The sequence below is a fragment of the Zalophus californianus genome, chromosome X, assembly GCF_009762305.2.
Source record: "Zalophus californianus isolate mZalCal1 chromosome X, mZalCal1.pri.v2, whole genome shotgun sequence".
Classification (NCBI taxonomy): domain Eukaryota; kingdom Metazoa; phylum Chordata; class Mammalia; order Carnivora; family Otariidae; genus Zalophus; species Zalophus californianus.
In genome coordinates this window covers 81,226,286-81,252,157 of record NC_045612.1, presented here as the reverse complement: position 1 = coordinate 81,252,157, position 25,872 = coordinate 81,226,286, and the positions used below count along the sequence as shown (strand labels likewise).

The window sequence follows — 25,872 nt, the reverse complement described above, 5'->3', positions numbered from 1 at the left end:
TCTGGGGGAGGAGCTTGCTGCTCCGATTCTCAGATACACTTGCCAGAGAAGTGACACCTGCAGAGCACTGAGGGGGTACCACCTGATATAAGTGGTTTAGGCCTCCACTGTTGGTGCTGTGCTGCTTACTGAAGTTAGTTTATGTTGAGGGGCAGGGAGGGAAATTGTGCCAGCCCTCTCTTCTTCCCTGAAGAGGGGAGTTCACACCCACTGCTGTCTGGAGACCCTCCCAGAAGAGTGAACTATCTCCCCTCCTGTGTCTCAGGCATCCCTCAGATCCCTGCCTTCACCCTGTGTCTGGGCTGTCTGCCTGCCCACCAGCACAGTGCACCTGTGTTTATCCTAGGCAGGCCAGCTGAGTTGTACAACTCCAAACTTTAGGGGGCTGGCATTGCATGGACCTGCACTGGTCCTCTAGGGTAGTGTCTGTTTGCACTGGGATTGATGCAGGTTTGACCCAGAAGGGCAGTCACACCAAAGGGCAGGGGCTTGGGGTTTGGAGAAAAGTGTAGCAAGAAGCTGCTGTCCAAGTTAGCTGCCCTCAGCAGGTGTCTCTGCATCTATGATAAGGGATGGGGGAGGGTAATGGTGCCCACTGGCTCTTTTGTCCCAAGAGAGACAATGCCACCTCTCCCAGATGTGCCCAAGAAGGGGGAACCATCTCTCCCAGTGCATCCCAAGGGAACCTCAGGTCAGCTGTCTGCTCTTAAGCTTCTGCCTTCCTTCTCACCAGGAGCACTGCAGTGCCCTCCGGGCTCCACATCAGTCATGCCGATGGACCTCTAAAACTCCAGTCTTTGAGCCCCACTGGTTGTAAAACTTCATAAAAATCAGCCCCTCTCATTTTCCCAGTGTGCACTCATTTCCCCACTTTGGGGAGGTGCTTTCCTTGTGTGATCTCCTGTGTGTTCCCCCTGCCCTCTCTCCTATCTCTATGACCAGGGGTCCCTCCCCTCTGCAGCATCCATGATCCATTTTTCCCCCAAATCATGTCTCTGCACCTCCTAACTTCCATGATATGGCCTCTTCTCTCCCTCTAGTTGTGCTGTTTATTTTTTTTTCAGTCCTTGGATTAATCTCTTGGGTATTCATAATGAGTTAATATTTATGTAGCTGTGGTCAAGTGACCAGGCAAGCCTAGGATCCTCCTACTACTCTGCTATCTTTGCTGCTATTATTATTTTGAATAAATTGTTATCTCTTAAATCAATTAAGAATAAGAAATATAAATCTTCACTTTTCCTTCTCAAATTTTCTTCCTTTATTTAGATCTGGATTCCTGACCTATATAATTTTCCTTCTTCCTGAAGATCTTTTTTTTAAACATTTCTTTCAAGGCAAGTCTGTTGGTCACAAATTTCCTCAGTTTTTGTTTGTCTCAAAAGTCTTTATTTCTTCTTCATTTTTGAAGAATAATTTTATAGAGTACAGAGTTCTAGGTTGTTGGGTTTTTTCTTTCAACACTTTAAATGTTTCATATCACTATGTTCTTGCTTCCATGGTTTCTGAGAAGATGTGAGATGTAATTCTTATCTTATGCTCCACTATGGAAATGGTGTGGGTTTTTTCTGGCTTATTTCAAGATTTTTTTCTTGATATTTGATTTTCTGTAATTTGAAAATGATGTACTTAGGTGCAGTTTTGGCATTTATCCTGTTTCATGTTCTCTGAGCTTCCTGAATCTGTGATTTGATGTCTGACATTAAGTTGGGGGAAATTCTCAGTCATCATTAATTCAAATATTGTTTCTGTTCATTTCTCTTTTTCTTCTCCTTCTGGTATTCCCATTATGCATATGCTACCTTTTTGTTGTTATCCTACAGTCCTTATATATATTTCTGGGTTTTTTTTCAGTCTTTTTAATATTTGCTTTTCAGTTTTGGAAGTTTCTTTTATATATCCTCAAGGTCAGAGATTTTTTTCCCCTTGCTGTGTCTAGTCTACTAATGAGTCCAACCAAAGCATTCATTTCTATTACACTGTTTATTTCATGCATTTCTTTTTTATTCTTTCTTAGAATTTCCACCTCTCTGCTTACATCACTTATCAGTTATTTCATGTTATCTGCATTTTTCCATTAGAGTCCTTAGCATATTAATCATTTTAAATTCACAGTTGGGTTTTCTAACATTTCTGCCATTATCTGGTTATGATCCTTTTTCTGTCTCTTCAATCTGTGTTTTTTGCCTTTTTGTATGACATAAGTTTTTGTTGATAGGTGGACATAATGTAGAGGTGAAAGGAACTTTGGCAAATAGGTTTTTGGTAGTGTGGTGGTATGAGTATATGTGTGCATTTGAGGGGCTATCTTTGCTGAACCTGTGTCTCTAAACTGTCATCTTCACCAGTGTGTCTCAAGTTTTTCTTCCTCTGGGTGGGACAGGATGTCTAAAGTGGGCTGGAGTTGGGTATTTCCCTTTCCTCAGGTAGCCTATGCACTTATAAAACCCTAGCAAGTTAGGCTATAGTAAAACAGTTTCTTCTGAGGGCCAGCCTTGTTAAGAAGAACAGAAAATTTTAGTTTATTTCAAAATGGTTACTTTTCACCTCTCACGTCCAGTAGTAGGAAGATAATTTTCTCTGATACTTACTGTGAAGACCTAGTAGAGTTCCTGGATTTTAAATTCACAAAAGTGTGGAGACCTCTCTGGGCTGCCCTGGAGTTTTTAACTCTCAGACATCCAGATTGAGCCTCCAACAAATTGTCAATTACAATTTAGGTTTTTCTACCCTGATAGTGGTTCCTACAGATGTTTCTGGAGGGGGAGGATTCTGCTCTAGAGGGTTACCATTCTCTGTATCCACGTGTTTTTCTCTCCAGTTTTAGGGACAGCAGTTTGTCCTGTGACTTCATTTCTCTGATACATCTAAGATTTGTTGATTTTTCAGCTTGTTCAGGCTTTTACTTGTTGTTAGTATAGAGTGGCAACTCCTAAGGTCCTTACATGTAGGGTATGAAACCAGAAGTCCCTCCATTAGAATTTCATTCATCAAATCCTTAAGTCTAGTTATCTGGAAGATTATTTCCTGATATTTCAAGCAAAGCCGTGGGAATGGAAAAGAAAGAGCTGCCATAAAGACGTAGGAATAACCTTATGGGGCTCTGGGAAATATCAGTGAGCTTTGGGAACAGAGGAAGAAGAGGGGGTGGAGAAAAAGAAGGGCAGGAAGTTATGAGGGACAGTTTGGGAATTGGAGACCCATGGATGTGGTCGAGGATAAAAAAGTGACTGGAATGAATTTAAGGAGTATAAGGAAACGTATCTTATTGGATCTTAGGGGTCTATTATTTTTTCTTGCTGAGATGGATGTTTGAAAAAAATGTGGTGTGGGATCTGGATAGACAGAATGCTAATGTGTTTGTATGTGTGTGTATATGAGTATGTGAGTATGGTGGAGCTGAGGTATCAGACAAAAGCATCTGACATGCAATAGGACCAGAAATAGAGAAATGTTTGCATATCTAGTATCTAATATAGTTTCTGGAACTGAATGGCTGCTCAATAAATATTTGCCAAATTGATGCATGAATAATTCTGCAGAGCTTAATCAACACTTTTTGAAAAGTATGTATAATTAAAAGTTAAAAATTAATTTGACAGAAAAAGGTTTGTCTTTTATCTCTGTAAGATTCTTCAGTGAAAATGTAAAAATGAGCAGCCCAGGTTGCCTGGGTGGAAATCAGAATCTCAACCTCTAGACCATATAGGAATGCACTGTATCAACAGTCTTACTCAACTTCTTTGGAATGAACTCTTAATTTGGCTTATTTCTTCAATCTTTTGTCAAATCCCTTTCTTCCACTCCCATCCTCCTACTCCCTTTTCTCCTCTTTCCTCTTCTCCTTTCTCCTCTCCTCACTTCTTCCCCAGCTTTAAGATTTTATTCATATTTATTTATTTATGTTATTCATATTTATTTATTTATGTGTGTATGTATGTATGTATTTGAGAGAGAGAGAGAGAGAAGTAGTGAGAGAGAGAGAGAAGTAGTGAGAGAGAGCAGAAGCCAGGAGGAGAGGGAGAAGCAGGCTCCCCGCTGAGCAGGGAGCCCTATGTGGGGCTAGATCCCAGGGTCCTGGGATCATGACCAGAGGCAAAGGCAGACACTTACCTGACTGAGCCACTCAGCTGCCCCCCGTTTTTCTTCATCTCTTCTCTTCCCTTTCTTCATCTGTTCTTCATGGACCTTGAGGGTAGATAAATGTGATGGTTTGGTGGGGTGGAGAGGGAGACTGGCAACAGGGAGGCAGTGAATTTCTATAATAGAACAGTGTAAGGGAATAATTTGTCTGGTGATGCCTTGTGGTAGCGGAGGTTGGAGGATATGTTTGAAAGCTGCCTTTACATAAAACATGCACGTATTACTTCTATTGAATGCTTTTGGGGGTGAGATAATTGATGAAGATTTTTCCACCCACTCCTAACAACTTTGGAGCTGATACCATAGGAAAATCACTTACAATTATCCAGACTAGATATTATAATAGCTGGAACAAAAATGGCAGAAGCAGATAGGGAGGAGCAGATAGGTTGTAGAAAATGGACTAATGAGAACAGCAGACCTCTCAGCACAGAACTCTGTCCAAACCCCTGCACCAAGAGACTTGCCATGCCCCCAGGATGGCCCCCAACTCTGTTGATCCCAATGCTCCATTAAAATGCCTGACTGAGAAAGCTCAACACAGCAAAGATAATTTACTGTTTGTTCTAGCCTGATGGTAGACCCCTGACCTACTTTTCTCAGATCATTTACTATAAAGGCCTACAATGGTGAATATGTATCTCTTACAACTCAGAAGTCTTTTTCAAGGACTTGAGAGCCATCCCATTGAAATGTAATCATCAGGAAGGATAGGGCTTTTGTTTTCAAGTCTCTGTGGCAAAATAGATTCCTAACTTTGATAACTGCCAGCTAACAACTTAATTACATTTATACTGACCAACCTTTTAAAATTTTTCACTTCTCTGACTCAAATGAGGCCTAGTTCTTCCCCTCCCTCATTGTCCCTTTAACAGGCCCAACTGGGGGCGCCTGGGTGGCTCAGATGGTTAAGCGTCTGCCTTCGGCTCAGGTCATGATCCCAGGGTCCTGGGATCGAGTCCCGCATCGGGCTCCCTGCTCCTTGGGAGCCTGCTTCTCTCTCTCTCTCTCTCTCTCTCTCTCTCTCCCTCTCTCTCTCTCTCCCTCTCTCTCTCTCCTCCTCTGTCTCTCATGAATAAATAAATAAAATCTTTAAAAAAAAAAAAAAAAGGCCCAACTGGGGCTCCTGAGTGGCTCAGTCAGTTAAGCATCCAACTCTTGATTTCAGCTCAGGTCCTAATCTTGGGATCATGAGATGGAGTCTGGTGTGGGGTTCCGTGCTCAGCACGGAATCTGCTTGTCCCTCTCCCTCTGTTTCTCCCCCTATGCGTGCGTGCACACACACACACATTCTTTCTCTCTCTGTAAGATAAATAAATAAATAAATAAATAAATAAATAAATAAATAAATAAAATCTTTACAAAAAATAAAAGGCCTAATTACCTCTGCACATATTGGAATGGAGCTCAGCTTTCCCCACTACTGTCAGTAGTTATTGAATAAAGTCTGCTTTCACTGCTTTAACTCAGAATTTGTTTATCACTATCTGGTATGGAAGGCAATGAATCTAAAGTGACTTCCTGGATTGGGGCTCATAATCTTTCACCACACAAGGAAAACTAGAACAAGGGCTTGTTTGGGGGGGGGGGGAGTTGGTGGGGAGGAGAGAATTGTAGGGAGAGATAGGGCTAAGGAAGCTGTGATCAGAGTAAAATAAATTTTTCTTGAGGCAAGGCAGTTGTGATGAGGGATCATATAGAACAGCAGTTGGGGAAATCTGGATAGCACCCTGGTTCTATCGTTTCCCTTTCCTTCCTACTTTTCTTCCTCCCTTCCTCCTGTCATTCTTTCCTTCCTTTCCTTTCTTATTAAGTAGGATATATCTATCTATCTACAGATAGATGATAGATAGATGATAGATAGATATAGTACAAAGGGGTTTAAGATGAAAAGCATCAGTCCTCTCACTTCCTATCCCCTGCCTCCTCTCCAGAAGCAACCCCTTTGAACTCTTTTGGCCATTTTATCTGGAGGTCTCTATATCTAAATATAGTCTATAAATACATGTCAATAGCTCTTCAGTTATCAATTCTAGACTCTGACTTCTTACTATGGTCTATGAGAATTTATTTCCCTTACTTCCAGTTTTAAACAAGCGGGGAGATGAGTATGTGGTCCTAAAATTCCCAATGAATCCCTGGTTCCAGCAATAATAACTCATTGTGTGCTCACCATGTGGAAGACATAGCTGTAATAGCTTTGGATGTATTAATTCATTTCATTACAAGCCCGGTTACAGGGGACTAGTAATAAAAAACAGGAAGACAAAAAACAATGCTTGGCCTTCCTCACCAAAAAAACGTTAAGGGTGAAATAGTTTAAAACAACAACAACAACAACAACACACACACACACAGGGGCTAGCATTGAAGCACTGAAATTGAAAACGTCTCCTTTAATTCTGTGTGCTGGACGGGTCGGGCCAGCGAAGCCCACAAGAGAAGCATCTACAAACTGGTAGCTCCCTACCGGGCTCAAGGAAGAGGGAGAGCCGGGGCACGTGACGGCGACGGGCGGCACTCTGTCTTTCTCGGCTCAGTCTCTATGGTATTCTTCCTCGTCCACCCGCCCCTCGGGTAGCAGCAGTCACGTGACGGGCTCCGGGTTTACGGCAGGTGCCCACGTGATCCTGGCCTGCAGTCTGTGCCTGCGGTGAGGTACCTGGGCTCCTGAAGGGCGGGCGGTTAGATCATAACTGCTGCTAACGGCGGACGCTCTCGTGCGACCAGGCTCGGTAACAATAAGCCGGCGGAAGCTTTTGCCACTTAGTGCCTACCGCACGGGTCTGCTCTTTCTGCCACCTCCGCCGTCCCCAGCTCTTTGCGGGTGAAGTCACCTTTGCGTTTCGAGACTTTGGGGCCTGAGGCCCAAACTCGACACGAACCCCAGCCACCCCTCTTCCCACTAATTCTCAGTCTCTTCCTTTGCACCACCACATCATTTAGCCTTTGAGCTGACCAACTCGGCTGTGCCTTGAGGCCAAGTTTGAGGTGGTTAAGGTAACCGTGGGGAAAACAGCCCCCCAGTGGACAAAGGCGGAGGCAAGAATAGAGCAGGCCTAGCGGCCACAGGCAACAAAAATAGGCGACTGAGGGTGTGAACAAGGAAAAAGAAAAAAAAAAAAAAAAGGAAAAGAGTACTGCGGTTTAGAAAGGACTGGAAAGGACTTGTTGCACGATGGAAGAATCTGACTCTGAGAGAAAGATGGAGAAAGAGAATCTGGGGCCAAGAATGGATCCTCCCATAGGGGAACCGGAAGGATCGCTTGGGTGGGTGAAGTTTATTATGTCAAACCTGGAAGGTGGTGGTGGGGTTCTAAGAAAATATTGTGAATTAGAACACCCCACCTATGATAAATTGCTTTGATTTACCAGTAAGATTGATTGGTATCAAGGTTTTGGTGACAGGATAAACTGTCAAGAGGACTGGTTGGTTGTTAACTGGGTAGAAACAGCCCTTGGGATGGGCCTGATACCAGTTCTGAGGTTTGGGGGGGGGTGTTCTAACTGAGAAGGTAGTTCTGAGTTGCTTTGAATTATCAGTAAAACAGATTTAACATCGTGTTGAGGATAAGAAGACTAGGGAGAAGGTTGATATTTCTGGGGCAGACATCAGTGGCTTAAAAAGTGCTTTCAGTGCCTTTTTGTACCTGAATTTGAGATTTGTATTGTGTATACTTTGTACCTGTAATGAGAGAAATCTGACTTGGAAGGACAGCTGGCTAAACATACTTACAGATTTTGAAAATAGCCTAACTTAAAAATAATAGAGGACATTCAAATAAGACAATATTGTTTGATTTACTAAAGCACTTGTATATGTTGCTTTGGTGCATTTTTTAAGATGATAAAAAATTGCATCTTGAATTTTATTGCTCATTTATATTACTAAGTCAGTCTTCTTAGGACCCATCTCCTGAGTACTGTAATTAGGGAGCTTGAACCCAGTTTTACAGTTTAAGAAAACAAAGGCTTCTTTCACTGAGTTCCTACACACAGCTGTACTCAGCTGTTGTGCTAAACATGTTCTTTTGCACCTCCACATTTATTTGTATTTTTTAAATTCCAATATCTAAGGCAATGGATCCTGGAAACTGTCTTTTGGTTTATATCTGCAGGTGGGTGCTACCAAATACAGCCATGAAGAAAAAGGTAAGATATATTAGGTACATCAAATACATGAAAGTAAAGGTAAGTTACAATTCAGGAAATATATTTGTGTATATATACCATCTTCCTGGACCATTGCAGGAATCTTCTGTGTGCTCTTTGACTCGTCCTCTTCTTTGCTATCAGATTTAATTTTTCTAATATTTAAATCTAATTGGGTCATTCACCTACTTAAGACCTTTTCATAACTTCCCAAAACCCATAGAATAAAATCCAAATGATTTCATTGTTTAGAATGCCATTTAAAAATCTATTCCTGACTAAACTGACCTGCCATACCTGTACCACCCTATTATAGCCGTACAGAATCTGTTTTTCTCCAAATTTACAAATTAATTTGCATTTTGTGCAAGCCATACACAAACACTACACAGGCTTCTTCCTGCACATTTATGTGGAACCCAGCTTAAATGTTACCTATATAAGGTCTTTATATGAGTTTTCCTGGTGGAATTGAGCATTCTTTCCCTTGTGCTCTTATGGTACTGTGCCCCGCCTTGGGGTTTAGGCTGAATCAATAAGGGCGAGTTCTGGAGTAAATTTCTGAACCTTTCGGGCTTTTAGTTTCTTCATTCGTAAAATGATGATAATATATTACCTATCTCATAGGGTCGTTATGAAGTTTAAATGAGTAAATGCATGTGGAACACTTAGGTTAGTACCTAACACAGTTATCCTTGGTTAGTCTTTCATAAGCAGTTGAAGATTTCTTAAGTAAAAAACAAAAAAAATACACCATATTTACCCTTAACTTCATCTAACAATTCAGTTATATAACTCAATTTCCTAAAGGAATGTTCTTGATGAGCCTGTCTAAAGTTGCTATCAACAAGGATGGCTGAAAATACCAGAAATTTCTACATGATTAAGAATAAAACAAAAAAAATCATAACTCTTTAGACTGACTTGTCAGTAACATTTTCTTAGTGAGATAAAGTTACGTAGCTAAATAGCTAGATTAAATTGAGCCTGAGTGCTGTATACTTTCATTAATATTCCCTGTATTTGTAATTAGACATTTTTTTTTAATTTCTTGGGTTTGAAGATACAACCTGTAACCCCTTCATTTGAAAAGCAAGGTAATTGGAACTATAGTCCATAAATATTAAAGTTTGAAAAAACTCTGAAAAGTCACCTTACCCAATTCCCTCCTAGTGCAAGAATCAACAGTATCTTTGATAGGTGTTTTTCTGTCTTTGTTAGGTGCTGACATTGACATGAAGGTCAATGTCATGACTTTGAAGGTGCTGACATTGACATGAAGGTGACCTTCATAAGGTCACCTTTTCCATTGGACAGTTCTCATCCTTATAAACTCACTTGTCTTATATCTTTGTTTAGATAGCTTGTTCATTCTTTTGATGAACATATTCTAAGCATCTGTTATGATAGGCACTGGAGATACAAAGGGGATTCTCCCTGCCGTTTAAGAACTCACAGTCTTGTGAGAAGCAGACAAAAACAAAAAAAACCAAAAACAAACAAAAAAATAGATAACTGCAGTGCATTGTGGTCTTTGCAGTGCTATAGGAGTGCCATGGGAGGAAAGAGGTGAGACACACCTAAGCCAACCTAGGGCATTGGGGTCAGGGAAGCTTCTCGGGGAGATGGTTACTGAACCAAGTCTAGAGGGATGAGCAGAGCTTAGATGACGAAAGAAAAAGGAATGGAAAGTTACTGGCAGAGAGTACAGCATGAAACAAAGACGTGGAACTGGGCTCCCTGGAATTCTGGGAGCAGTCAGAGGGACTGTAAAGAGGTTTAGTTCAGTTCATTATGGCTGGACTCTAAAAGTTCTATCCCAGGAGGTAAGGGCAGAGGAATAGATAAGCCAGATCAAGGAAGGTCTTAAATGTAGTTTAAGGACTTGAACCTGTAGGCTATGGGACACTTAAAAAAAAAAGATTCAGAGTAATTAATGAATAAAATCATAGAGTAGGTAGAAGGGATGAGATCAAGGGCAGAGGTGGAAAGGTTGACCTTGAGCAGGGGAAAGAACTTTCAGTTATAATGAAATCCCCTGCCAGGTAGTTCAGTGCATAAAGCATTAGATTATGAGAGATGAGGGTTCGATTTCCTCAAGTTGTTATTTCTCTAACATAGTTCTGAATGAATGATAGTGTATAATGGTAGCATAATAAATTCACGTGATTTTATTGCTAAGAGGATGTGTGACGCATGACAGGTAAGTACCTGGCTCCTGGAATTTTAGGTATCTCTGCATTTACCATTGGTCAGGGAACTAAGTTATAAGTATCTGCAATAGGTTATTGGTACTGTCACTTCAGTAAAACATCAAGTATAGGAGAGAAATAGATCCTTTTCGACTTGATTTGCTCTAGATTTCTAACTTTGTTGTTTTTTCTGACTTTGTCCTTAGGTGCTGTTGATGGGTAAAAGTGGGTCTGGTAAGACCAGCATGAGGTCTATTATCTTTGCAAATTATATTGCCAGAGACACACGTCGCCTTGGTGCAACAAGTAAGATGTTTTATCTTATTGTGAAATCAGGTGATATTAACTATTAATAATCTGCATAACACACTTGTTGTAGTAACTTAGGGATGCAGAGGTTGAGAGATTTGTTTTGGAGCATGTTTTCCTTGTTTTTTCATTCCTTCTCAAAGGGATGTGACCTAATTCTGGTTATTACTGCTTGCTGTCTTGGAGAGGTTCTTTCTAGGTTGCTTACCAAATGGGATACCCTTGTCCAACTTGTTTTTTTATCCTGCTCTTTATTAAATAAACATAGGGACCCTTTTGTTTGCTTATTTGTTTTTTTTGTGGGAGGTTGTTTTTAATTTATTATATAAAGGGAAATTAATTGATAGGTATTAACAAGCATAACAATAAAATCTCGTAAGATTTTTTTTTAAAGCTATAATTAGTCCTAGTCTTCATTAAAAGGTAAATTCTGAGTGGGGGGGGGTTGTGGGGGAAGGTTAACCTGATGTGTACTCTGCTGCTTCTCTTCCTGTATATAACATAGATGTTCTCATTGGAGTTCCAGCTCTGACTTGAGAAATGTTTCATTGCCCTTTATAATTTGAATGTTAAATCTGGCTTCTTAATAAGGGCTAGCTGAACTGCCTTGGCTGCCAGTTCAGTGGATCTTATGCTTCTGGGAGACCTCTTCTGTCTCTAGAGTGTAATGCCATTTTGTTTTGCAGCATCCAGGCATTTCTGGATTCTGCCATGGTCCTTGGCCTCTCAGTGATGAAGGCATTGCCCAACCTGGCTTTCACAGATTCCTGATCTGAGTTTTTAGCATCTTGAACACTTACGGACAAGTCACCCACTAGTTCGTAAGGTATCTCACTCTGATTCCAAGAAAAAACAAACAGTTTTAAAACAACTTATGTTCCAGACCCTAGGATATAAAGAAGGAAACCTCATTTTTCTTCATAAAGTGCTTGGAGTATATATACTCTCATAATTGGGGCAGTTTTAATGGTTAGAAAGCTATGTCTTAGAACCCTGAGTCTGTTTCTCTTTATTTCTGTTAGCTGGTCCCCTTTTCTGTTCCTTTGAGTCTCTACAAATATTTGAGTATGATTAATGTCTCAATCTATCCTAGCCACCCTTGCTTCCCAAAACTTATCTTCCTTAAGTTAAACATGTCAAGTTCCTCCATCTATTCCTCATGTGACATCATTTTGAAACATTTTTAAGGACTTTTTTGCATGTGTCTATGTTTTTCTTAAAGTGCTAAGACTTGAACATAGATGTGATCTGATCAGGGCAGAGTAGGACTATTATATCTCTTATTTTGGGCCTCACACTGCTGTTAGCACAGTCTAGTCCCCTACTCTTATTTTGTGGAGTGGCTTTCATTATACTGAGTCATACTAAAAAAAAACAGTTCCTTCTCACATACATTGTTATTAAAACATATCATCCTTCTGCTTCTTGTACAGCTAATATTTTGAATCTAAATTCTTACTCGATTAAAATATTCAGTTTTGTTTGTTTTAGCACCTATGTTCTTGTATCCACTGTTTGTTAACTGTGAAGTCCAGGACAACTCATCATTTCTCAGGGCTGTAGTTTCCTTATCTGTAGAAAAATGATTAGATCTGTTTTCATTTTAGGTGCTTATTATCTCATCTAATATGTTAGGTATTCTTCCTAGCTTTGTGCATTTTGTACATTTGATAAGCATCTCATCTAGTTTTCGTCTAAGTCATTCATCAAAAATTTTGGTCAGGACAGGGTCCTATGGCCTGTCATGCCTTGAAAGACTTCCTTCTAGAAAGGACCTGTCCAGACTTTTTTGTGTCTTGATTTGGTAGATTTTAATTTTTTTCTATTCTCCCAAGTTAAAGATCTGGACCTAATAATCATATAGTTTCAGTAGATTAGAGGAAGCTTCTGTTTATTATATGCTTTTTTATTTACTTTAGTTTTTATATTAACTTCATTTTGATAGATGACCTAGAAGTTGAGCTTACTCAACTAGCAAACATTAGAGCTGGAATGTCATCTATGCTCCTGCTCTATCCATTGTGCCACACCCACCATTTCTGGAGGATTTCTTTCTTTGTGTGTTTTAAGTTCTGTACATTTTATTGAAGCAGTGGTCAATTTTCTAGTCAATTAATATTTTTGTTTTTAGCTGATCAGCAGAGTTGATTTACTCCCCTAAGTCTAGTGAATAGTCATACAACCCAAATTTTAGAACTATTCAAGCTACTTGAAATAGTTTTGAAGTGATCTAGCAGCATCATTAAAAATTACGAACAGAATGTTGCAAATTACATGTACACTATACATTTAAGCAGTCCCATTTATTCAGTAAGTGCTTTTCTGGACCGTCCTGTGTGCCAGGCACTGTGATTGGGATAGGGCTTTTGTCTCAAACGGGACCTTTATTGATATACTTTGTTAGCAATTACTGTATTTCCTTAAAGGTAGTAGAAGTATACTTTAAAATATTATGTTGGATTTAATGCTTTAATGTATCATTACCTAATTTGTCATTGCTAAAGAAAGGTCTGGGTTCTACTGCTAAACTTATAGACTACTTGAAAATACATATAGTGCATTGATTTTTACTTACTGTTCCTTTTTATAAAGTTGCTGATTTTATTTAACAGTAGCAAAAGTACTTCTAAAATACTATATCACCTTTAATGTTTTAGTGTTTTTCTAGTGTATCATTGCTGAAAAAAAATCCAATTTTATTTTGTTAAACTTAGAGCCTACTGTGTTTTAAAATTTGTGGTAAGGTTACAGAATGGTGATATAATTAATTTATTTGTGGGCTGTTAAAATGTGTTTGTTGGAATAGTAAACTTGTCAATAAAAAAAAGATTATAAAGTATTTTAGTCAAAAACACTGTTGACAGCTCCAAGATTTCCTACCTTTTCAAAATTCTCTGTTCCCTTGGCTTTTATTTAATGCTTTATTACCCTGGTTTTCTTCCCTTATCTTTAACCATCCCTACACCTTTAAAAAATATTTTCTTCTTTCTGCCCCATAAATGTATGTGATTTCCTAAAGCTCTGTTCTAGTTCTTTTCAGTTGCTCTTATGACAGCAGAATAGGAAGACTAGGAGAGCCAGAGGGCCATATAAGAGACATGAGACTAAAATGGAAGGCAGAATGTGGGGGTTGGTTCATAAAGTGCCTTATAAACCAAGTCAGGTAGTTTGAACTGAGGGTAGAGGGCAGCCCATAGAGAGTTTTAAACTAAAGAGTAACATCAGATTTTATTATTTTTAATTTTCAATTTTAATTACAAAAGTAATACTTGTGAAAAATTCAGATATTGCAGAAGTATAGAAAGTCTACTCCTTCCCTCATTCTCACGCCTGCTTCCTGGGGACAACCACCATTAGTAGTTTGAGATTGTCCTTTAGACCTTTTTTTTTTCTGGGTATATATAATCATATATACACAGAGACTTTTTTTTTTCTTTTAAAAGAATAATGGAGTAAAATCTGCATTTTGAAGAGACCATTATATCTAATATGGAGGATAGATTGGAGGGAGGCAAGGGTAGAAACAGGTTGACAGATTAGGAAACTTTTTTAGTAGACCAGGTAAGAGATAACCCTTAACTTGGGTTAGGGTAGTGGTAGTGGATATAATGAGAAGCAAATGCATTTGATCCCAAATTTAAGAGATAGAGTCAATAGGACTTGTTGATAGGTTTGGTTGGAATAGTGGAAGAGAGTGGACTCAAGGATGAAATTAAGGTTTTGGCTTAGGCAACTGGTTAAATTCACTGAGATGGAGAAGACTGAAAGAACAGATTTTGTAGGAAAAAATGGGGAGATGAGTTATATTTGGATATACTGAGTTTGGGATACTTATGCATTATTCAAGTGAAGATGTCCAGTATATGTTTCAGAAAGGGAGAGAGACATGTGTGTTAGAGATACACACTTAGAAGTTATCAGTATCCAAATGGTACATAAAATAACTTGAATAGATTAGCTTGCCTGGGGGAAAGTAGGTAGTCAAAGGTGAAATCCTGAAGAGCTCCAACATTTAAGAGACAGAAAGAAGAATAGGAAGATATACCAGAGAAGTTATAGGTATGATAATCAGAGGCCAAGAGAAGAGAATTTTTTGAGAAGAGAGTAGTCAACAGTGTCATGCTACAGGAAGTATGACAAGGACTAAAAAGTCCACTGGATTTGGTAATGGGGCCATCGGTCACTTGATGAGAACAATTTCTATGATATGGGAGTAGAAACCAGATTTCTATCCCATGTGCTTCATATCTAAACAGTCACTGAATCCTGTCACTTCTTTTATTATTGTCTTTCCCTTTCTCAGTAGCACTTCTTTCCATTTTTTTTTAGTACTAGACCGTTTACATAGTCTTCAAATTAATAGCAGTTTGAGCACCTACTCTCTCGTAGACTCTGTTGGAAATACAAAGACATGTAAGATACGATTCCTTTTCCAAGGAGGGGGAAGTAAGGGGGAGAAGGGAAGTAGTTTGAGCACCTACTACGTGCCAGGCACTTTATGTATGATAACTCCTTTAATCCTCACAACAATCCTGTGAGGTAATAGCATGCCTCCTACCTTTTGTATTACAAAAGGAAACTAATACTCAGAGGTTAAGTGACTTGCGCAAGGTCACACAGAGAGGTACAGTTGGTATTTGAACTAAGAACTGTTTGACTCCAATGCCCATGTTTTTTTTAATGCCCATGTTTTAATGCTTTGCCGCTTTTAATCTAGGTTATAAGGAGATAAAATTGTACAAAAGTTAGATAGCAGTCAATATAAGCAATAGATTCAAGATAGTCATAGAAGAAACACCACTGTGTGATTGATTGTCACATAAATTGTAAAAATTATAATTGGTAGACTTTAAGAAATTTTCAGGATAAGAACTTTCATTATTCCTCCTTGTGATTTTTGGTGCCTGGCAGAGAGTAGATGCTTAATAAATGTTTGAATGAATTCAGAGGGAGTGATGATAGTAAGTGGGGGTGGCCAGGTAGGGCTTTTAAAGAATGTGAATTTAAGCTGGGTCGTAATAGATGAATATAACTGAAAGAAATGTGGGGAGGACTTTCTAGGCAGATGAACAGAGTAGGCAAAGTATAGAGTGGGGAGGGAAGTGTAAGGCAGAGGTCGCAAACAGGCAGTCTTTAAGCTGGATAAGGCCTATAGATATGTTTTGTTTGGCCTGTACAATGTTTTAGAAAAATTGGAACTAGTTATTAATATGTAAAAGTTTCCATAAAAATCTGGTTTCCCACTAATACTGAAAAATGTAAGGATATGATCATCTTGATCCCATATTCCTGCCTGACAAATGAGCTGGAGCTGAGTAATTGCCACCCACTCTATCATCCTCTTGGGTGCATGTTTACTCTCCATTACATGATCATCTTTGCTTTTGTACATTTACTGGCCTGGCCCATATTAGCAAGTTTGCGACCCCTGATGTAAGGTATGTTGGGGTTTGGGGAGGTAGTGGGGTTGGGGAGGACTATGAATAAACCAAATTGGACTGGAACAAAAGTCTTTATTAGTGTGACGCACTGGGAAATATAAAGGTAGATTGGAAGCCAAATTTGAAGGACCTTGAATGCCCCCCTGTAGGCATGGAGGAACTATTGAAAGTTTTTTGAATGGGGAGTGACATGTTCAAAGTAGTGTTAAGAAGATGAATCTGACAGTAGCCTGTAGGATGAAGTAAAGTGGGTAAGGCTTCCTGGTGGGAGGTAATTATGGAGCTATTGTAGTTGTGTAGGCTTGAGAAGGTAAGGGCCTTCCTTATTGTTAGTGGCAGGTTGTAAAACAAGGAGTGGAATCGAGAAATTACAAAGAAATAGCAATGAATGTGGACAGAGGAGTCAACAATGACCACCTCCCCTGAAATGGGACAATGATAGGGTCACTAACTGAAATAGGGAAACCAATAGAGGGAACAAGTTGGGTTATGTTTTATGCTTGTTTTGTATTTGGTGTTTGTTGTCATTTTTTAAATTTTTTTTTTTTGTGGAGGGTGTTCGTGGGTCAGTGAAGAGCTATTAAATGGTATATGTCTCTGTCTTATATGTTGAAATTTTAACATTAATATTATAATTGGAGATTGTTTCTGCTCTAAGCACTAAACTACTAAAAAGTAAAATTACTTACATTGAGAGCCAGTTTTGTAGCTCAGAGTAGTTTAGGTGCCCACCTTGCCACTAAACCAACCACATTACTAAGCTGAAAATCACCTTCTTGTTGTAGCTTTGAGCATTTCACTCCACTTTGGTCCTTCTAAATTACATGGGTTAGTTCTTTGCTTATTTTTAATTTCACCTCATTCATGCTACAGTTACTAGAGTTGTTGTATTTGTCTTCCAGTTGATGTAGAACATTCTCATGTTCGATTTCTGGGAAACCTGGTATTGAACCTGTGGGACTGTGGTGGGTGAGTACCATCTGCCTCTTTGTGGGGCCAGCAGCAGTAATCATGGCACCTAGTGTAATCAGCATGGAAAATACATTACAGTAACTATCATTTGTAATAGATACATTTGATAGAAATTGCTTCAGAATTGGCAGTTGATTAAATAAAGATTTCTGACTTTTATGTAACTGTGAAAATGCCCTCTCTCTGTGACGTATTTAATCAGCACTAACACAAGCTGTGTCTAGGGATCTAGAGTATGGGATAGATTATCCCCCTCTTTTGCAGGTTGAAGAAATTAGGTTTTTATCTCAGGTGGCATAATACCAATGCTGAGCTCTTACCCATCATACCATACCACCTCATTCTTTATTATTTCAATCTCCAGGCAGTCTAAGCACTGTAGATCAGCCCTAAGCACATATTCTCCAGCTGAGCTACCAACTGTTGGAGGAGTAGGAAACAGTTTTTCCTCTTATGGCTGAGGTACTTCCAGAATATTCCATCACAAATGCTTGTTCACTGTGCTTATATGTAGGTATTGCTCCTTACCCTATGGCCATTTGCATCTCCATGCTGCAGCAGCAGTGTGTAGTACACAGTGGTTAGGAGCCTAGGCTCTGGAGTTAGATTGGGGTTTGTAGCACAGCTCTGTTACCTATGTTATTTTGGGTAGATCATTTGAACTCTCTAAGCCAGTTTCTTCATCTGTACAATAGGGACAATGATGGTACTAAATCATAGGGTTGTTTTGATGATTAAAGTTCCTCACAAAATAAATAGACATTATTGTTAGCTCAGTGTTTATCAGCTCAAGCATAGAACCAACCATGGAACAGGTGCTCAATGAGTTATTTGTTGAAAGAATAATGAAATAGCCAAATATTCTATAAGAAAATGACTCCCATAGTTGCTAGCAGATGGATCACTTAATGCTGTAGAGCTCTTTCCATACAAATCCTTTCTCCTTATCATTCTTCTAATTCTGTAATCTCTTTCAAGAGATTAGTCCAGATTCCTTGCTTTTAGGCCCTAAGATGTTATCATTAATTTTGCAGATAAGGCAGCTGAAATACAGTGATATTAAGAATCCCCCAAGGTCACACAGCTAAATAATAGCAAAGTACAAGACTGAAAGCTAGGTTCATGTCTTTTTTTTTTCCCATAACCAAACTCTGCTGGGTTTTTTTTATTTATTTTATTTTAATTCCAGTATAGTTAATATACAATGTTACGTTAATTTCGGGTGTGCAGTATAGTGACTCAACAATTCCATACAATACCTGGTGCTCATCATGACAAGTGCACTCCTTAGTCCCCATCACCTATATCACCCAATCCCTCCATCTGCCTCCCCTCCCCCATCAGTTTGTTTCCAGTAGTTAAGAGTCTATTTCTTGGTTTGTCTCTCTGTATCTCTCTCTTTCTCTTTTTTTCCTTTGTTCATTTGTTTTGTTTCTTAAATTCCAACAAAACTACTGTTTTTTTGCTGGATGCTTGGTATTTGAGAACTGGGAAGCAGCACACAGCCTAAGGATCAAAGAACAAAACTGCTAAAAAGCTATCTTGTCAAATACTCAAATACAAATTATATTTTCATATAATTTAGAGTATTTGACTAGTTAGTTATTCATTCAATAAATATTCACTGAGCACCTACTCTATGGAAGGCTCTTTGCTTAAAGCTGGGAAATAATAGTAGGCAATAACAGACATGGTCCTTGCCTTCATGGAACTTAGACTCTAGGGAAGTGAATTCCATTAATTAAAAACACACACAAACACATGCAGTATCACACTGTGGTTAAGTGTTAAAAATAAAAACAATGTAATTGTATTAGGGCCGATGGTGATGGATTTGCTCAAGACAGGGAGGTCAGGAATGGTTTCTGTGAGGAAATAGGATTGGACTAAAATCTAAAGGGACAAGTAGGAGTTAATTAGATGTACAGATAGGGGAATATCATGTGAAACAGAGTAAATAGCATGTGTAAAGGCCATTGGAACTGAGGGAAGGTCAAAGTGTATTTGGAACACAAGGAAAGGGGCAAAGGATGGTGCAAGGTGTGGCTCAACTAAAGGTAAAGCCTTACCAGTTTACTATTATTTGCCTATTAATTTGAAGCCTTATTATATTTCACATTAATTAAACCAACAAAAATAAATTGTAAGTAGGAGTGACTAAACTGAGGACTTGCTTATTACCTAGATGTTTTTTTTCCTACTAGACAGGATACCTTCATGGAAAATTATTTCACTAGCCAACGAGATAACATCTTCCGAAATGTGGAGGTTCTGATATATGTGTTTGATGTGGAAAGCCGTGAACTGGAAAAAGACATGCACTATTACCAATCATGCCTAGAGGCCATTCTGCAGAATTCTCCAGATGCCAAAATCTTTTGCTTGGTACACAAAATGGATCTGGTACAGGAGGATCAACGGGACCTGGTAAGAAGCCCAAAGGATGCTGCATGAAATGGTTGACATGCTTTCTAAACTTCTTTTATAGAGAAATAGATAAGTAGTATGATTATTTTCAGGAAGAATAAATTTCAACTTAAGCGCTCAAAGTTCTGTCAGGTTTTTAAAAACATTCATAAACAAACTTTCCATGGTAAGGGAACTGTAATATCCATTTGGCAAATAATTTTCAGATTTAGGTAAGGAACTTGTCAGTGTGATATCATTAAGCAGCCTTTATGTATTTTTTATTCAAGTAAAATTAACATATAGTGTTATATTTCAGATGTACAATATAATGATTCACCAATTCTATACATTTCTCACTGCTCATCAAGATAAGTGTGCTCTTAATCCCTTTTATCGATTTCATCTATTTCCCTACCCTTCCCCTCTGTCAACCAGGAGTTTATTATCTGTATTTAAGAGTCTGTTTTCTTGTTTGTCTCTTTTTTTCTCTGTTCGTTGCTTTGTTTCTTCAATTCCACAAATGAGTGAAGTCATATGGTATATATCTTTCTCTGACTAACTTATTTCACTTTAGCATTATACTCTCTAGGTTGATCAATATTCTTGAAAATGGCAAGATTTCATTCATTTTATGGCTGTATAATACTGCATATGTGCACATACATGTGTGTATGTGTATATATATACACACATATATGTACATAATATGTATATATATATAATGTATGTATATAATACATAACATTTATCCATTCATCTATGGAAGCACACTTGGGTTGGTATCTTGGCCATTGTAAATAATGCTGCAACATAGGGACCCATGTATCATTTTGCTTTCGTATTTTCCTTTTCTTTGGGTAAATACCCAGTAGTGGAATTACTGGATCCTATGGTAATTCTATTTTTAATTTTTGAGGAACCTCCATACTGTTTTCCACAGTGCCTTCACCAATTTGCATTCTACCAACAGTGCATGAGAGTCCCTTTTTCTCCACATCCTCGTCAACACTTGTTATGTCTTGTTTTTAGCTTACCCATTCTGAGAGGTGTAAAGTGATACTGTGTTCTGGTTTTAATTTGCACTTTCCTTATGATTCGTGATGTTGAACATCTTTTCATGTGTGTTGACCATCTGTATGTCTTCTTTGGAAAAATGTTTATTCAGATCCTCCACCCATTCCTTAAATTGGATTATTTGTTTTTTGAAGGGCTTGAATTGTTTAAGTTCTTTATATATTTTGGATATTAACCCCTTATTAGATATATTATTTGCAAATATTTTCTCCCATTTGGTAGGTTGCCTTTTTGTTTTGTTGATGGTTTCCTGTACTATGCAAAAGCTTTTTATCTTGTGTAGTCCCAATAGTTTGATTTTGCTTTTGTTTCTCTTGCCAGAACAGACATATCTAGAAAAATGTTTCTATGGCCAATGTCAAAGAAATCACTGTCCATGTTTTCTTCTCAGAATTTTATGGTTTCAGGTCTCACATTTAGGTCTTTAACCCATTTTGAGTTCATTTTTGCGTATTGTGGAAGAAAGTGGTCCAGTTTTCTTCTTTTGCATGTTGTTGCCCAGTTTTCTCAACAACGTATGTTGAAGAGACTTTCCTATTGTATATTCTTGCCTCTGTTATGGTAGATTAATTGATCATATAAGCATGGGTGTATTTGTGCTCTATTCTGTTCCATGGATCTGTGTGTCTGTTTTTGTGCTAGTACCATACTGTTTTGGTTACTACAGCTTTGTAGTATATCTTGAAATCTGGGATTCTGATACCTCCAGTTTCGTTCTTCTTTTACAAGATTGCTTTGGCTTTTTGAGGTTTTCTGTGGTTCCATGCAAATTTTAGAATTATTTTTTCTAGTTTTGTTAAAAATCGTGTTGGTATTTTGATAGGATTGCATTAAATCTGTAGATTGTTTTGGTAGTATGGACATTTCAACAATATTTGTTCTTCCAATCCATGAGCGTGGGATATCTTTTCCGTTTGTTAGTGTCATCTTCAGTTTTCAGAGTACAGGTCTTTCACCTCCTTGGTTAAGTTTATTCCTATGTATTTTTTTTTTTGGTGCAAATATAAATGGGATTATTTTCTTAATTTCTCGTTCTTGTACTTCATTATTAGTGTATAGAAGTGCAATAGATTTCTGTATATTAATTTTGTATCCTGCAACTTCACTGAATTCACTTATCAATTCTAGTAGTTTTTTTGTGGATTCTTTTAGGTTTTCACTATATAGTATCATGTCATCAGCAGTGAAAGTTTTACTTCTTTACCAATAGGGATGCCTTTTATTTATTTTTCTTGTTTGATTGCTTTGGCTAGGACTTCCAATACTATGTTGAATAACAGTGGTGAGAGTGCACATCCTTGTCATGTTCCTGATCGTAGAGGAAAGCTCTCAGTTTTGCATCATTGAGAATGATGTTAGCTGTGGGTATTTCATGTATGGCCTTTATTATGTTGAGGTATGTTCCCTCTAAATCTACTTTGTTGAGAGTTTTTATCATGAATTGATACTGTATTTTGTCAGATGCCCTCACTTGCATCTGTTGAAATGATCATATGGTTTTTATCGTTTCTCTTGCTAATGTGATGTATCATGTTGATTGATTTGCATATATTAAACCACCCTTGCATCCCGGAAATAAATGCTACTTGATCATGGTGAATGATTTTTTTAAGATTTTATTTATTTGTCGGGGAGAAGAGAGAAAGCATAAGTAGGGGGAGCAGGCAGAGGGAGAAGCAGGCTCTCTGCTGAGCAAGGAGCCTGGTGCAGGACTCGATCCCAGGACCCTGGGATCATAACTCGAGCCAAAGGCAGATGCTTAACCGAATGAGCCACCCAGGCATCCCGGTGAATGTTTTTTTTTAATATATTCTTAAATTCAGTTTGTTAATATTTTGTTGAGGATTTTTCCATCTGTGTTCGTCAGTGATTTTGCCTGTAGTTTTCTTTTCTGTAGTGTTTTTACTATCAGGGTAATGCTGGCCTTATAGAATGAATTTGGAAGCTTTCCTTCCTCATCTGTTTTTTTGGAATAGTTTGAGAAGAATAGATATTAACTCTTCTTTAAATGTTTGGTAGAATTCACCTGTGAAGCATCTCATCCTGCACTTTTTTGGGGGGGATTTTAATTGATTATGGATTCAGTTGCGTTGCTACTAATTGGTCTATTCATATTTTCTACTTCTTCCTGATTGAGTTTTGTGAGGTTATATATTTCTTGGAATTTATCCATTTCTTCTGGGTTGTCCAGTCTGTCCGCATATAAATTCTCATAATAGTGTCTTATAATCCTTTGTATTTCTGTGGTGCTGGTTGTTATTTCTCCTCTTTCGTTGGTGATTTTATTTGAGTCCTTTTTTTTTTTTCTGGATAAGTCTGGCTAAAATTTTATTAATTTTGTTGAGCTTTTCAAAGAACTCGCTCCTGGTTTCATTGACCTGTACTTTATTTTTTTGTGTCTCTATTTCATTTATTTCTGCTCTAATCTTTATTATTTTCTTCTAATTGCCTTTGAGCATTTTTTTTCTAGTTCCTTTGTCAATCTTTTTAGATTTTATTTATTTATTTTAGAGAGCGTACAAGCAGGGGGAGGAGAAGAGGGAGAGGGAGGAGGGGAAAGAATCTCAAGCAGACTCTGCACTGAGTGCGGAGTCTGTTGTGGGACTCGATCCCTTATCCCTGAGATCACAACCTGAGCTGAAGCCAAGAGTTGGATGCTCAACCAACTGAGCCACCCTGCACCTCTCTAGTTCCTGTAGGTATAAGGTTTGGTTGTTTATTAAGCTTTTTCCTGTTTCTTGAGATAGGCCTTTGTTGCTTTTATCTTCCCTCTTATAATAGCTTTTCCTGCATTCCAAATATTTTGGATCATTGTGTTTTCATTTATCTCCATGTAGTTTTTTTGATTTCCTCTTTTATTTCTTGGTTGACCCATTCATTGTTAGGTACCATGTCATTTAGTCTCCATGTATTTGGGTTCTTTCCAGATTTCTTGTGATTGATTTCTAGTTTTGTACCGTTGTGGTCAGAAAACATGCATGGTATGCTTTCACTCTTCTTTAATTTATTGAGACTTGTTTTGTGGCATATCATCTATTCTGGAAAATATTCCATGTGTACTTTAAAAGAGTGTATTCTGCTGTTTGGGGATGGAATGTTCTGAATATATCTTAGTTATATCTGGTCCAATGTCCACTGTTTTTTGGTGATTTTATATCTGGATTATCTATCCATTGATGTAAGTGGGGATGTTAAAGTCCCCTACTATTATTTTATTACTCTCATTGCTTGTCTTTATGTTTGGGTTTATGTGTTTATATTTCTTTTGTTTCTTTTTTTTTTTAAAGAGAGAGCAAGAGCGTGAGTGGGTTGGGTGGGTGCAGAGGGAGAGGGAGAGAGAGAGAATCCCAAGTAGACTCTATGTGGAGCCTGAGCACAGGGCTCAATCTCACAACCCTGAGATCATGACCTGAGCTGAAACAAAGAGTTGGACACTCACCCCACTGAGCTACCCAGGCACCCCTGTGTTTATGTTTCTCTATGTATTTAGGTACTCCCATGTTGAGTGCATATTTATAATTGTTCTGTCCTCTTGTTGGATCATTCCCTTTATCATCATGTAGTGTGCTTCCTTGTCTCTTGTTACAGTGTTTGTTTTAAAGTCTATTTTGTCTTCTATAAGCATTGCTGTCCCATCTTTGTTTTCACTTCCATTTGCATGGTAAATGTTTTTCCATCCCTTCATGTTCAACCTGCATGTGTCTTGAGGTGTGAAGTGAGTCTCTTGTAGGCAGCATATGGATGGGTCTAGCTTTTTATACGTTCAGTCACCCTGTGTCTTTTGATTGGAGCATTTAGTCCATTTAAATTCAGTGTAATTATGGATATGTACTTAATGTCATTTTGTTATTTGTTTTACAGTTTTTGTACTTTTCCTGTGTTTTCTTCTTCTTTTCTTGTTCTCTTCCTTTATGGTTTGATGGCTTTCCTTAATGATATGATTGGATTCCTTTCTCCTTTTTTTCTTGGTTATCTATTACAGATTTTTGATTTGTGGTTACCATTAAGCTCATATATAACATCTGATGCATATAGCAGTCTATATTATTTGAACCCATTCTAAAAGTACTAAATTTTTACTCTCCTCCAACAATGTTTTATATGTCTAATGTCATAATTTGTATCTTTTTATTTTGTGAATCCGTAGACTGATTTTTGTAGATATAATTGATTTTACTCCTTTTGTGTTTAACCTCCATACTGGTTTTGTAAGTGATTAGTCTAGTACTACTTCCATTATGTTTTTATTTACCTATGAAATGTTTTCCTTTCATAATTTTCTTTCTCCTGATTATGGCCTTTTCTTTCCCCTCAAAGAATTCCCTTTAACTTTTATTGTAAGGCTGGTTTAGTGGTGGTGAACTCCTTTAACTTTTGTTTGTCTAAGAAACTCTTTGTCTTCTTCTATTCTAAATGATAGCCTTCCTGGATAAAGTATTCTTGGTTGTAGATTTTTTTCCTTTTAGTACTTTGAATATGTCCTGCCACTGCCTTCTGGTCTGCCAAGTTTCTGCTGAAAAAGCAGTGGATATCCTTATGGGATTTCCTTTGTGTCTAACTTTCTTATCCTGCTTTTAAAATTCTCTCTTTATCACTACTTTTTGCCATTCTAATTTTTATGTGTCTTGGTGTGGACTTCATCAGGTTGATTTTTTTGGGTGCTCTCTGTGCCTCCTGGATCTGGATATCTGTTTCTTTCTCCAGATTAGGGAATTTTTCAGCTATTATTTCTTCAAATAAATTTTCTGCCTCCTCCTCTCTTCTGGAATCCCTATAATATAAGTGTTATTACACTTGATTATGTTACTGAGTTTCCTCAACCTATTCTTATTTTTGTATTCTTCTTTTTTTTGTTTGGTTGCTTTCTATTAACTACTCTGTCTTCCAGCTATCTGATCCATTCTTCTGCCTCCTCTAATCTATTGATTCCCTCTTGTGTATTTTTAATTTCAATTACTGAGTTCTTCATTTCTTATTTGCTTTTCTTTCTCTTTGTTGAGGGTCTCACTGAGATCCTCCACTCTTTTCTGAAATCCAGTGAGTATCTTTATGACCATCACTTTGAGTTCTTTATCACACATGTTGCTTATCATCATTTCATTTAGCTGTTTCGCTGTTGTTTTGTCCTGTTTTGTTTTGTTTTGTTTTTTCTCATTTGGGACATATTCCTCTGTCTCCTC

General features: G+C 38.0%; 1 protein-coding gene across 5 annotated transcripts in view; it reads left to right on the top strand.

The window, feature by feature from the left end:
• The first annotated feature begins 6,745 nt into the window (after nt 1-6,745).
• RRAGB (Ras related GTP binding B) overlaps nt 6,746-25,872 on the top strand; it is a 42,364-nt gene continuing 23,237 nt past the window's right edge. For 2 of the 5 annotated variants that reach the window (XM_027609209.2, XM_027609205.2), the window contains exons 1-6: nt 6,771-7,413; nt 8,262-8,295; nt 10,694-10,793; nt 15,126-15,209; nt 17,140-17,206; nt 19,414-19,636. In XM_027609209.2, coding sequence (XP_027465010.1) covers nt 7,322-7,413; nt 8,262-8,295; nt 10,694-10,793; nt 15,126-15,209; nt 17,140-17,206; nt 19,414-19,636 — 600 coding nt within the window. In that variant the 5' untranslated portion in view covers nt 6,771-7,321. Of the gene's footprint in view, nt 7,414-8,261; nt 8,296-10,693; nt 10,794-15,125; nt 15,210-17,139; nt 17,207-19,413; nt 19,637-25,872 lie in introns of all 5 variants that reach the window. The other 3 variants (XM_027609207.1, XM_027609208.1, XM_027609206.2) reach the window with 3 other exon arrangements.